Raw genomic sequence first — 14882 nt, forward strand, 5'->3', positions numbered from 1 at the left:
TCAGAATCCCCTATAATAAAGGAAACAGTAGATATCACAAAATCGCTTAACAAAGGCTCTGGTGAAGACGGTATTACCGCTAAGAAAGAGATGAACCATTAAAGAGAATACACACATGTTTTACACAGATCTGGGGGACTGGGTCTACTGCACAGGACTGTAAATGTGCATTGACAGTCTCTCTGTCTCTCTCTCTCTCTCTCTCTCTCTCTGTGCATAAGAAAAATGATACGACGGACCCAAATAACTACAGACGCTGACGTCTTTTGCTGCTCTTATAAGAAATGATTTCCGTAGCTCTGCGAAACCGTATGGAACAATCGTATCCCCACCTGATTGGTGGCTGCTACTTTAGAGCTCAGACTGGATAAGAAGAGCGGAGAACTGAGAAGCCAGTCTCATATAAAAACAATAAATTTATCTATATTTAGACTTATCGTGGGGAAAGAGCACCTGAAATAACTATCGACAGTTTTCTCTGCCTCGTGATGACTGGGTGTTGTGTGATGTCCTTAGGTTTAAGTAGTTCTAAGTTCTAGGGGACTGATGACCATAGATGTCAAGTCCCATAGCGCTCAGAGCCATTTGAACCAACTATCGACAGGAATTTTATGTGTCTGCTTTAGAAATATCCGAAGTATTCTCGCTCCTTTCTTGGATTCCAAGCTTACATACCGTTTACACTGCTTTCTTTGTGCCTGACGTGTTTCAATCTCCTTGATTATGTTGTAGAAAATCACCCGAATACAAAAGGAGATTGATGCTGACAGGTGTATTACCAAACCATCAATTTAGTAAGTCATTACTGAAAAATGGTATTACGAATTATGTGAAGAAGAATGGCACTACTGCTAGAAGTCGACCTAAAGAAAGATTTGGTTGGTACCCGGATAAACATGGAAACACGCGAGGAAATACTGACTCTACGACGTACTATAAAGGTAAATTAAAAGAGAGACAAATTTATATTTATGGCATCTGTATTTTTTGACTGAGCAATCGAAAGCATTAACTGGAAAACAGTCCTTCTCAAGTGAGGTACAAAATACTGGAAGCGAGACATTATCTACAACTTGTACAGAAAGCGGACTGTAGTTACAGAATTTAATGGGAAAGAAAGGGAGACAGTAATGGGAGTGAGACAGTGTTGTAACCTATGCCCCATGTTATTGTATCTGTCCACCGAAAGTGTTCTAAATGAAACCAAAGAAAAATTTGGAAAATGATTTAAAGTTCAGGGAGAATAAATAAAATTTAAAGTTTACCGATCACTTTAAAATTGTGGCCGAGACGGTAAAGGATTTGGAAGTTCGTCTGAACAGAATGGATAATGTCTCAAGATAAATGAGTGTAGTAGAATTAAGTCAGATGATACCGAGGGAGTCAGACACTGTGGCCGAGCGGTTCTAGGCGCTACCTCGAAGATGCTGTGTCGCATCGCTCGTGCGCCGACTGTAACACCATGTTGAAACTCACTTAAATCTTGATAACCTGCCATTGTAGCAGCAGTAACCGATCTAACAACTGCGCCAAACAGGTTCGAATCCTGCCTCGGGCATGGATGTGTGTGATGTCCTTAGTTTAGTTAGGTTTAAGCAGTTATAAGTTCTAGGGGACTGATGACCTCAGAAGTTAAGTCCCATATTGCTCAGAGCCATTTTTTGAGTCAGACACTGAAATTACTATTGCTGCTTGAGCAGTAAAATAACTGACGACGACAGAAGTAAACAGGATAGATAGTGCAGACTGACAAGAGAAAAAAGTTCCAGAAAAAAGGAAATATTTTATCATGTAATATAAATTTAAGAATTAGGAATCTCTTCTGAAAGTTTTTCCTGGAATGTAGTCTTATATGAAAACAAAACATTCAGGCAAATAGAGAAAAGAAGCCTTTCAAATATGGTGCTACGAGGCATTTCTTAAATGAAGTAATTTTCCAGCGTAGGCCACTACTTTATTTTCAAATAAACTATTTTTATTTATAATCAAGTAACTAATTTCGATCCCATGACCATTACTTAGCTATATCCCAGAAAAATTGTTACGTTTACCGCATGTTATGACCCATGCAGCAATATGGTGAAAAAGCAACAAGTGATGCCGTCCTTAATAACAATGTCACACAAACATAGTTGGTACGCGCACAACTACCACACCTACGAAGCACTCGCACATACGCTGATGAGGCAAAACATACTGACCGCCAACGTAATAGCCTATTAGTCCACATACAGAATGCAATACAGCTGCGATTCTACTTCACATGGATTATAAAGGTCGTCGGTAGGTTGCAGAAGGTATGTGGCATCAGATTTCTGCCCACAGGTCACGCAATCGCCGTAATTTACGGACCGGTGATTTGTGGGCGCACAGCTGATGCCTGATAGCGTTCCAGATGTTCTCTATGAAGTTCACATCAGGCAAATTTGGCCGCCAAGCAATCATTTTGAGTTCATTATGATATTCCTCAAACCACTGTACCACAATTCTTGCCTTGTCACACAGACAGTTATCCTGCTGGAAGATACCACCAGGGAAGACAAAAAAATTTAGCATGAAGGGATGCAAGTGGTCCGCAGTAATGTTCACGTACTCCACAGCTGACATAGCGCCTTCGAATACTACCACATGTCTCATGGAAGGCGAAGTGAAAGTCCCCATAATATAATACTGCCGCCACCAGCCTGTATTACGAGAAGCGGTTCTCCTGGATGGCGGTGGTGACCACCACCGTCCACCTGATGTAATAACATACATGATTCAGTCGACCAGGCAACGCGTTTCCATTTATCCACCATCCAGTGTTGACGATCCCGTGTCTACTGCATTCATAATTGACCATGCCGTTGGGTCTACATGGAAACACATAGGGGCTGTCTGCATCTGAACCCCATGGTCAACGATGTGCACTGAACAGTGGGCTTCGAAACACTTGTCGCTGCACCAGTATTATACGCTGTCGTCAGACCTGCCACAGATTACCGCCTATCCTGTTTTACAGAGCGTGCAGGCCTCCGATCTGCGACGAGGCGTGAACGTCCAACACCCTGTAACCTATCCGTTTCGCCATTCTTCAACCACTTTAAGTAGAAGATAACGACAGTAGAAAGCCGAAAGCGGACCAGCTTTGTTGTTTCCGAGACGGTCGTTCCCAGATGAAGGATAATAACTATTTGCTCTTTGTCATACTCGTTTATATCAGTGTTTTTACCCATTGGTACTTGTATCGTAGTTACAATGATGCCGCTTTTGTCTCTCCTCCGCTGAAATACTTCTCTCACCACATCACGTGTACACAGAGCAACAGCCACGATTCAGTCTCTCGGTGGTCAGTGGTCATAATGTTTTGTCGCATCAGTGAATGAAAAATCGAAGAAATGGAACCCTGTACACAATACACTGAAATGACACTTAAGCGTAACTGTAGAAGTGAAACGCACGTGGCATGGCAAATATCTTAAAACAAAATAGAGTGCATGGCTTGAATACAGCAAACATCTTGGAGCAGATGTAGAAGTGCTGGGATGAAAAGACATGCCCAGAATAGAAAGCTCGGAGACGCGCGTCTAACCAGTCTTTCAAATGAAGACCACAACATGTTGTTGCGAATTTCTCTACTCAAGTCTCTGATTAATAGACAGATAATTTGACAAAATACTTTTCACATACCAGTAGCTTACAATTAATAGTGTTGTGGTGCAGAAGCTCTGAAATTATTGACTATATCACTCAAGAAGTTATGCGGCCATTTCTTTACCGAAAGCAGACGATAGAGTTTTTATTTTTATCCCCTTAAAATGGTGTTAGTCGCAGCAAACGATCAACTCTGTTTTTAACTACGTGACAGCGGTTCTTTAACATTCTTGATGAGTACCCGAAAAATCCTTTGCGTTCATCAAGATGAATAACCCCTAGTTCTTTGACAATAGTGGGGAAGTGGGTGATGGCATGGCGGGACCAAGCCTACGTCCTCCAGCAAATACTAAAAATTTTCATTAGCGTTCAACTCCTAGCAAGACACTAGTTTAAACATTCGGGTGACACTCTCCCTTTTTAACCTTCAGCTCATCAGCTCAGGTATTCGGGACGAACATTGTCTTGTATAAGAAGCCCACGCCTTCATTCCGCCACTGCAATCTGTTTTCTTGTCGTATGTTAGTTATAGGAAGATAGAAGAATACAGAATACAAACTGTATCTTAAGTTTACCGTAAAATACAATTACCACACGTTAATCAGTGTGGAGGAGCGCCGTGGTGTCTTAGAGGCATCCGGGAGCGATATGTTGATTGGTTTCATTCTGGAATATGTTGGTTGATTTAATTCTCCAGCCAAAGGCGCATTTTAGTGAGGAGACATCCCAGCACCAGTGCAGCCTAATGGTACACATTGTGCAGTACTTATGATTTTCAGTTGTGAGCATATCTCTGTGGTAGGTTAGAATCCGGGGAAGATGTCATAAGTGACATGCTCTTGTAAGCGGAAAATTAGGCACCCATACGTGCTTCCAAGCACCTTTAACAAAAAAAAAAAAAGACCTCAGTAGGGCTTCAGCTGATACAAACGTTGGAGTTTTTAAACGAAATCCATTACTCTCAAGGTAATCTACATCGAGAAGGATTGGTTGCCTTAGCATAACACAGGTCTGAAGATGGTATAAACTGTGTATGGGCTTATATTATATTTGCAGAGACGTGTAGGGTTGTTTGAATTCAAACTCTCCCTTTAGGTGCCAATGTGCTGCTTTCCAGGCTCGGCTACCCGCTAGAAGGAGCACTATGGCTGTATTCTGTGGGACTCATCCGTTATGTACTTGTGTCTTCTTTACTATACAAGGCGTTCCGTTATATCCGTTTAAATTTGGTCACGATGTTTATTACAAGAGACTATATGAACCGATTATGTTAAGAGTTCAGATAAAAGGACGAGCCCAGTTCTCCTTTTAAATCCTATATGCGATGCCAGGAACTACAACCAGAAGACAATTAATACATTCTTCACAAGATGGTATGCCAGATGAAACAGTAGAAATATTCAACATTCATCAACAAACAGATAAATCAATATGCGCAGACGATTGACTGAAGTTTATTTAAGCAATAAAAGAGCCTGTGACATCTGTTTATTCACATATTTCCGTATAATTTAATGTGCAACTAAATTCTCTTGATCCGATCACTGTCAATAATGCGAAATTCCATTCGTTGGGAAAGTCTCCATCTTCCTTAATGGTAGGTGGCTGAAACACTGAGAATTTTAGCTCACCTTTGACTGGACATGCCATTTTATGTAAGTAACTGGACACGTTATTTTACCGGTATATAACGTAGAGTCCTGTTAAGGGTTGTAACACTTGATGTTGGTAGATTGTGATTTATGAACAGACTATTCACAACCTTTACTCAGACTAGATGTGTGATGCTGTATTAACCTGGTGACATTGACTGCTACTTTATCTGGATGTTTTACTAGTTACTTCTCTGGTTTAATGTTTCTTGACGGTTCGCTACTTTATTTGAGTGTAGTGTCACCACAGAGAGGTGTTGTAAATGTACCACTGTAAAATTAATTTTTGTGCAAATTTGCTTGTAGAGACAGCTGTGGAGAACCGGAGGGTCGTAACAGCTGTGATGATGTAACTGAGTTAATTTATGTCAACACTGTGAGGAGGGAGACAGGAAACTTATACTTTTATGAAGAGGGCAAATAAAAGCAGAAAGTATACTGAAAATTTCAAATAACACAGAAAAAAATGAGAAGGAACAGAGGCGGGTATACCTGCCCGTGTACCACATTTTTGTGGTTCCCAGCGGCGACATCAGATTGAAACACTAGTATTTGCTGCACATAGGACTGAAAAATAAGAAAATAAATAATATTTTTGTGGGTTAGGTTCTAAATGACCTTTCAACGTGCACGAAGGCTTTATATTACTATCAGGTAATAGATATTTAAACCTCTTACTACAGGTACAGCTATTTTCAATCGTTGAAATATTGTAACTACACGACGCCTGAACATTTCTCTACAATACGTCCGGTGTCAAATAAGATGGAGGCAAAATATAGACAGTAATGAAAAGGTACAATTTCGAATAGTTTTAGATGCTACACAGTTAAAAATTAATTTTCTGCAGTCACAGTGAAGTTTTTTGCAAGTGATGACTGTCAAGCGCTGTTACCAATACGTCATAACTTTTGTGTGGACTACATACGGCATGAATGGTATTTGGCTTGGTAAGAATTCATTTTAATCGGTGTTAAATTAGTGAAGAGTCCAGTGCCAACGTGCGTTACTGCAAAATAACGGATAACGGGTCTGTCCTTGCCATGCGATTTAATTAGAATTGTTTTTGCGCTTAATTTGGAAATTTTTCAAACAGCAACTTCTAATTTCATTTTTATTATATAGCTTATAAAAGATTTTGAGTTCTTATTAACGTTTGAATACGGGAAAATAACTCGTTGAATTCAATATAAATCAGTAATTAATACCATGAAAGTACGCCAAAAATTAATTTTCAGGATTTAGTTTTGTCGCATATTTAATCTGGTTCTTTAATTTTAGCTGAGAATGAGTTCACTTCTTTAGCTTAGGTGTTTTCCAATTTAGGATTATTTCGAAATTTTTATTATTTGATCTTCTTTGTTGAAGATTATGTCTCTGTATTACAGTCTTTACTAATTATCGCATCGGTCTCGAACTGAAATGGTTTCTCTTAAGCCGAGACTGTTTTATACGCTTCGATTTAATACACACCCTGAGAAAGAGAGAAAAGAGTGCATTCACGTTTTTAAGCGGTTCTGATGGGCGAATTGAGTGTCAGTGAATATCATTAAAGGTACTTATACGAGGTGTTTATTTAAGACATTCTAGCAGACTGCTGCGTGTGGCATGATGTTCTAGTTCATGGATGTCAACTTACGGAATGTTGGACTTAATATCTCGTCAGTAGGAACGGGGCTCCCGCTCGATCGGGGAAAAATCAGGGGTGTCTTAACAAAGAACCCATCTCAAAATTTGTCTCTGAAGCGATTTATGGAGACCACATGCAACTTAAACCAGCAAGGGCAGACAGGGATTTAAACGCTGCTTCTCCAGAATGCGAATGCAGCACCTTAATTTTTGCGTAACGTTATTGTTCAAAGGAAAAATTAATCTTTGACAGTTGAGACTTTTGCGTAGCTATTTTGGTTTAAAAATATCCATTTGCTGACATCCTTCACTGTGATACGGGATAAGTCGCTCAAAACTCTCTATACCACCACGTGGCAATACGTTGTTTCTGTGAGTAACAGCCTCATTCCTTTACTCGGTAACTTTTTATGCTGTAGGCACTTTTTATGTGTCTCATCATTTCTCGTTCCCTGCGATCTGCGGAGGAAACGAGAGATTATGGGCTTCCTTCTAGAGGCGTTTATTGTGTCATTTTGACAGATGGGTAGGCTGGTACCTGCAAAAGAGAGGCGGGAAATCCGGGACAGAGGTCTTGGCGCAGGGAGGAAGAGAATCATTAACCTCAGGGATCAGCAGTAAGCCGGCTGCGGGGGCAAACTGAATCCTCACTACTCCCTCGTTCCCCAGGCCGAGAGCCACAAGAGGGCCGAGCGGTATTGCCACCAACACATATACGACTTTATTCTTCTTTACGTCGTACTTCGTCTAGCCAGTCCGGCACTAGGCACAGTAGTCCTTAGTTTTTTGTTTCCTCAACTCGGAAAGAAAGAAGTCAACCAAAGTTAGTAATTAAGCAGATTAAAATCTCAGAGAGGTCTTGACCTATAAACCGGGTCGCTTTCACGAATGCATCGCTCTCACGACTGTCTCAGTGTTTAACATGAATATTCAAACAGATGTCGTGGTTGTTGAAGAATGGGTATATTACCTGCACTTGATATTCCAACATGTGAGAAGGTATGACTACACTATCTGATCAAAATCGAACGGGGTGGTGCTCTGGTTAGCACACTGGACTCGAATTCGGGAGGACGACGGTCCAAATCCGCGCGCTGCCATCCTGATTTAGGTTTTCCATGATTTTCCTAAATAGCTCCGGGCAGATCCCGGAGTGTTTCCTTTGAAAGGCTTGGCTGATTTCGTTCCCCGTCCTTAAAACTGTCCGAGCATGTGCTCCGCCTCTAATGACCTCGATGTCGACAGCATGTTAAACCCTAATCTTCCTCCCTTACTTCCTTGTGATCAAAAGTATCCGGTTACCTATTAGTGGACATTAATGTATGGTTTGTCCACACTTCACCTTTATGGTAGCTTGAACTTTGCTGGAGACACTTTCAATGAAGTGGCTGAATGTCTGTGAAGGAATTGCAACTCGTTCCCCCTCAAGACCCGAAACCAAAGACGGTACTGACTTTGAACGCTGGGGTCTGGAGTGAAGTCGGCATTCTAACTCATCCCACAAGTTTTCCATTTAACTCACGGCAGGCCAGTCTATTTAAAGAATGCTATTACCCACAGACTGCTGCCTAAAAGATGGTACTTTATGACAGGGTGCATTGTCATTCTGATACAGTCATCTCCAAATTGTTCCTCTACTGTACGCAGTAGACAATGCAGTGAAATGTGTTCATACTCTTCCACATTTAGAATTTTCTTAAGCGAAGTAAGAAGATCACACCCTAACCAGGAAAAACATCCTCATACCGTACCACCACCTCCTCTGTGCTTCACTATTGGCCCTACACATGATGGCAGGTAAAGTTCCCAAGGCATTCGATAAACCCAAACCTTCCCATCTGATTGCCACAGGGTACAGCGTAATTCATCACCCCAAATCACTCGTTGCAGCCATCTACTGTCTGGTGGCGTCGCTATTTACACCACCTCAAGCGTCGCTCAGCACTGACTACGTAAGTGTGTGGTTTATGAGGAGATGCTCGGCCATTGTACACCATTTTTTTAAACTCCATTCGCAGTCACTGTGGAATTCACCAATAGCTGTTTTCGCTGATTTCAAGCGTTTTTTTACAATCTTCCTCGCCAATACTCAACGGTTCCTGTCCGTCAGTACACGAGGTCTGCGCTGTCTTGGTTTAGCTGCAGTTGCTCCTTACCGTTTCCACTTCACAATCATTTCACCAACAGCAGATTTGGGCAGATTTAGAAGGATTGAAATGCCCCTGCTGTATTTGTAGCTCAGCTGACATCTAATGACTAATCCACGTTCTAAGCCAGTGACTGGCCCACTCTTCTGTTACTGCTTCTCTTCTGTTAGCAGAATACTCGCCGCCTCGTTTTATTCTGGCGGGTCCTCCTCTCGTGACATCTGGTGGTAAATTCCGCATTACAAAGGGCTATCAGGATACTTCTGACCAGATACTGTCTTGAGATTATCATATCAGTGGCGCGTAATCGTCAAACGGGGCCCATATTGCACAGAAGCAGTATTGTAAAGTTGGCTGGATCTTCTGCTTTAGGGTTCCCGTGTCTTATTTGAATCCCTTTCGCCAATGTCAGGCTCGATCCTTCATTGTATCACGGCCGATTCCTATCCCTATTTACGGCCGTCTCACTGCGGTTAGGATGACATTTGTTATATAAACAGGGAGATCATTAGAGTTAATAAGCTGTAACTGTTGAGGAGCATTTCTGTTGCGACAGTTCAGTTGCCTTGAAGAAAGACTGTTTTCTGTACGCTGTTCTTGTAGTCAGAAGTAACATATAGGGAAACTCGCTCCATATCCCTACGGTGAAGGGCTTTAGATTTACTACTTTAGAACCACGAAAAGTAGAGTCCTTTTTTCGGTGATGTTAATGTTGTGCAGTGGAAGGATGGATATGGATCAACGTTTTACTTCACTTAGTGTAAGTTAGCTGTTTGGTTTTTTACGTTGGTAACGCCACGTAGTGCTCTGTATGAAAATCGCTGACTGCGCTGTGTGCGGTCTCTGGCTGGTTGGACTCATTATTGGAATATTCGCTTGTGCAGTGTTGGACAGTTGGATGTGAACAGCACGTAGCGTTGGGCAGTTGGAGGTGAGCCGCCAGCAGTGGTGGATGTGGGGAGAGAGATGCCAGAGTTTTGAGAGGTTCCTATGAGCGGACGATCTGGACGTGTGTCCGTCAGAAAAAGGAAATTTGTAAGACTGGATGTCATGACCTGATGTATATATTATGACTTTTGAACACTATTAAGGTAAAGACATTATCTGTTCTCTATCAAAATCTTTAGTTTGCTAACTATGCCTATCAGTGGTTAGTGCCTTCATTAGTTAGAATCTTTTATTTAGCTGGAAGTATTGGCGCTCGCTGTATTAGAGTAGTTCGAGTAACGAAGATTTTTGTGAGGTAAGTGATTCACGAAAGATATAGGTTATTTTTAGTCAGGGCCATTCTTTTGTATAGATTATTGAAAGTCAGATTGCGTTGCGCTAAAGATATTGTGTGTCTGTTTAGTGATGATCAGAATAAGTAAAGAGAGAACTGTCTGAGTACGTTCAGTTTTGCTCAGCTCTTTGAAAATCAAATAAAGTAAGAGTTTTTCCAGCACTGTCATTCTTTACATACAAAGGGGAAGTTTCACTAAATACGAGTTGATTTCTTAAACACAGCATCACGTCTCTCAATAATTTAGCGTAGAGTATGTGTGAACATCAGGTGACAGCAATTAATTGATAATCAGGTGAGCATGTAAGTTTATCGAAAAACTGAAGAGCCTAAAAGCCACCAAACTGTTTATTTATCGTAAAGGAAAGAAAAAAGTAAGGTTTGATGCCAATAACGAGTTCATTAGAGGAGGTGCCCAAGCTTAGGTTGGACAGGTATAGGGAAGGAAATCGAACACATACTTTTCAGGTAAGCCATTTCACATTTGCCTTAAGCGATTTACAGGAACAGTGGCAAAGCTAACTCTGGAAGACCGAAGGTGGAATGGAAGCAGTGTCCTCCCGAACGCCGCTGAGTGTTTGAAAGTGTAATGTAAACAATCTTTACGAAATATATAGTGTGTGAAAATGAATCGTATTGTTTTGTGCGAAGCATAATTTGTGTTGATTGTACGTGACTTTAGGATTGTGCAGGACCAAGTCTCGAATCCAGGCCCCTGGAATTCTCGGGCAGAGCGCTATCAACTACGTACTTTGAACACGGCTCGCGATCCACGTTAAGGCTTTACTCCGTCCCTGGTACCTCGCCTTTCTTTCCGAAATGCAGAGAATCTGCCACGGAGCTGTGAGACCAGTACGTCAACGAGAACGAATGGTGCGGAGAGTTTGGCTTGTCCACAGGCTCAAGATTGTTGCCGAGAGTGAATTCTCTTGGTCTGCGTTAAGTGCACGCTGCGTTTCTTGTACGTTACAAGTGAAAACTTTATGGCGGATAGCAGAACACTGCCGCTGGACGTGCTTTCCATTATTTCCGTCACTTCGACAAACTTTTGTAATTGTTTTCTTAAGTTGCTCCCGTAGAAGATTACGGTTTTACGTGCCGTAGGCGACGAGGTAATTAGCGACCGAGCAAATACTCGGACTGAGAAACAATGAAGAATTAAATCGGTAGTGCCCTATTCAAAGGAGCCCATCCAGGCATTTGCCTTTAGTGATTCACTGAAACAACGGGAACCTAAATTTGGGAAACTGAACAACCGTATTACTGAATGTGGATCCACTGTCTTAACCACTGTGCTACTTCACTCGGTTGTTACTCTGGCACTTGTTATGCTTCTCAGTTTAAAGATTTCCGAAAGGCATCCAACACTACCGCATCGTTGACTGCTAAGCAACATACGAATATACGAAGTATCTTTCCAATTTTGTGATTGGTTCCATTAATATTTGACTAACAGAACACAGTAAGTTCTACTGGATGATTAATCTTTCACAGCCCACTCCTTCTATTCTGTGTTACATGGTTAACTATACTAGTACATATTCAGCAGCTTGTCACCTACGTATAATTCGTCTAAATTTTATTTTATCTACTATTAACTTTTCTGAGAAGTTCATGTACTGACACGTTCCATGACCATGGAGAATTTCTCCTCAGTTTGGTCCTACGGAACTAGACTCGTAAAATAAAATAAACAAACGAAATTGTCAATGAATGTGGCCGAGGAAGCGCAGTATGACCTCTTATATTCTCAGTATAGATAGACGATTTACTTAATTAGTTGAGCAGCGCCATAAGATTGTTCACGGACACTGGTTTTGTCTACGGGGAAAAAACGTTGTGGGATGAAAGACTTGGAAAAAAAATTTCCATTTGATGCAATTATGGCAGATCTTTTTAAATGAAGATAAATGTAAGACAAAAAACTATAACAAAAAGAAAGAACCTCACAGTAACCGATTACAAAATCAATTATGCATATCTTAAGAACGTCACATAGTATAAGTATTTAGGTGTAATACTAAAAATCTACACGAAGTGAAATGATCAGGTAAAATTAGCAGTAGGGAAGGCGAATGGAAGACTTAGAATTGTTGGAAGGTTTCTGGAGAAATGAAATGTAACTGTAAAGAAAATTGGTTACAAGAGTTAGTATAATCAATCACTCCTGGAATATTACTCCAGAGTTTGGAGTCTTTTTCAAATAGGCTTGTAAAAACTCATCGAACGATTTCAGAGACGCGCTAGGATGTTAACAGGTCTATAGCGCCCATATGAAAGTGGAACAGAAATGATCGCCAAATTTAAAGGGAAATCCTTGAAAGAAACACAGTTCTTGTGAAACCTCTTTGACTTATTGTAGACAAACTGTATTCGAAGAACACTATGCATTTCATTGCTGCCACCATCATATATCCTGCATATGGATCGTGAGAATAATATATGTAAGATTAAGACGCGTCCAGGAGCATACAGATAGTAATTTTTCCTCCTCTCAGTATGCGAAATGAATAGGACCGAAAATAGGTAACAATGGTATAACGTACTCTCCACCATCCACTGAGAAGTGGCTTGCTGCGTATGTACATTGATGAACCAAAACTTTATGATCATCTACTTAATAGCGTGCTGTTCCATCTTTGGAACGCGATGTAGCACCGATTCTGCGTGCCATTGATTCTATAAGACCTCGGTAGGTTTCCGGAGATATGCAGCACCAGATGTCTATGTACAGATCACCATTTCCCAAAATTACTCGCCGATAGTCTGTGGGCGCCGAGCAAGCACGCAATTAGCGTCCAATTGGGTTTTGATGAGGGGAATTATGTGGCCAAGACGTAAGCCTGAGTTCACTATCGTGCACTTTCGAGCACTGTAGCATGATCCTGGCCTTGTGACACACAATGTTGCTGGGAAATGCCATTGGTGTCGGGGAACGCATCAACCATGAAGTGATGAAGGTGGTCCACTATAATGTTCACGTAGTTCACAGCTCTGATGGTGTCTTCAGTTATTGCCACGGGTTCCATGGAAGTCCAAGTGAATGTCCACAATAGCATAGTTCTGACCGCACCGGCCCGTGTCTGTCGCGCGATGTGTGACTCGAGCGGCCATTCACCTAGATGACGATGTATCTGAACACAATCTTCAACCTGATATATCAAGAAACGTTATTCATCCGACCAGGCGTCACGTTTCCTTTGATGCTCTCTCATGTCTCGGTTATCCTGCGTTCACCGCAATCGTAATTGTCGATGGCGTTGTATCAGACACGGGAACACGTGTGGGTTGTCTGCTACGGAGATCCATGTTCAATAATCTGCACCGAACGGCGTGTCCCGAAACACTTCTACCTGTTCCAGCATTGTACTCTGTCGTCAGATCTGCCACAGATCGCCGTCTATCCTGCTTAACAAAGCCGGCATGCTTCCGACCTCCACATTCTGTGATGAGGCGTATTGTGTGCTCGTGGTTTCGCCGTCCTTTAGCCACTTTCTGTAAGTGCTCACACAGTAGCGCTCGAACAGTTGACCAGATTGGCCGTTTCCGAGACGTTTGTTCCTACGCGCCGGGCCAAAACAGTTTTCCTTTTGAAAAGGTTGCTTACGTCAGTGGATCTCCCCATTTGCGCCCCGTATCGTGGCTAGTATGATTTCCCATTCGCCTCTGTTCAGCTTTCATAATTTTACATGCACGCTACGTCAGCAGGCGGTGAGGAGCGGTAGTGTTTCGGCTGATCATCCTGTGTAGACGTAATTCTTTGCAGCCTGTCTTGTATCTGACTGTAAGGCCTTGTGACTGCCGCGAGGCCCACGAGAAAGACAGGCCGCGGCGCGTACGTCACGAAGGTAGGCCTGAACTCGCTCGCGCGCTCAGCTTAGCAGACAAAATGCGTTTCTAACCCTGCTAACTCCCAGTTGGGCGTTTACTTACTAACGAGAATTGCATCTTCTACTGGAGTCTGCTATTTTGAAGTCTTGCTGATTAACAGCGCTACAACAAAATTTAATTTAAGATCAATACTCGATATAAATTGTATAACGGCTTGTTTATAGCATTAAGTCTCTTCTGCTTAATAGTTCTCATTTGATACAAGAAGTGGTGCCCTATGCAACTGATAATTATTTTGGCGTGATTACCCCAATACAGCCGTAACAAATTATATGTAGGCCTATGGACTTCCGATCATTGTAGGAATAATAAAAGTAAAACTCCATAATAACGGATTCCAGCAGAACATGGAATTCTCGTTTGTACGTACACTCGCAGTCATGGGTTAACAGGTGCAGAAACGTAATTTTTGTGCCTCCGCGAGCTCAGGCCTACATTCGTGACGCACGCGCCGCGGCCTGTCTTTCTCGTAGGCCTCGGACTGCCGAGTATGACGTCAAAGAGACACCACAGATTATACAAATGTTTTTGACATCAGTACAGGGGTGAACGTCACTTGCGAACTTCAGTACTTACAGAGAATCGTTAAGGCGTTCACAGAATGGCATAACGATGGAAACAAGGAAACTAAAGCATGTTCTTACTGAT

General features: G+C 41.9%; 1 protein-coding gene across 1 annotated transcript in view; it reads right to left on the bottom strand.

Annotated features, from left to right (window-relative positions):
• Window positions 1–1438, bottom strand: part of LOC124556263 (glutamate decarboxylase) — a 167992-nt gene extending 166554 nt beyond the window's left edge. Inside the window, exon 1 of the mRNA XM_047130249.1 lies at window positions 1418–1438. Coding sequence (XP_046986205.1) covers window positions 1418–1438 — 21 coding nt within the window. The remainder of the gene's footprint in view (window positions 1–1417) is intronic.
• Window positions 1439–14882: the final 13444 nt, after the last annotated feature.

This window comes from Schistocerca americana, chromosome X (assembly GCF_021461395.2).
Source record: "Schistocerca americana isolate TAMUIC-IGC-003095 chromosome X, iqSchAmer2.1, whole genome shotgun sequence".
NCBI lineage: Eukaryota > Metazoa > Arthropoda > Insecta > Orthoptera > Acrididae > Schistocerca > Schistocerca americana.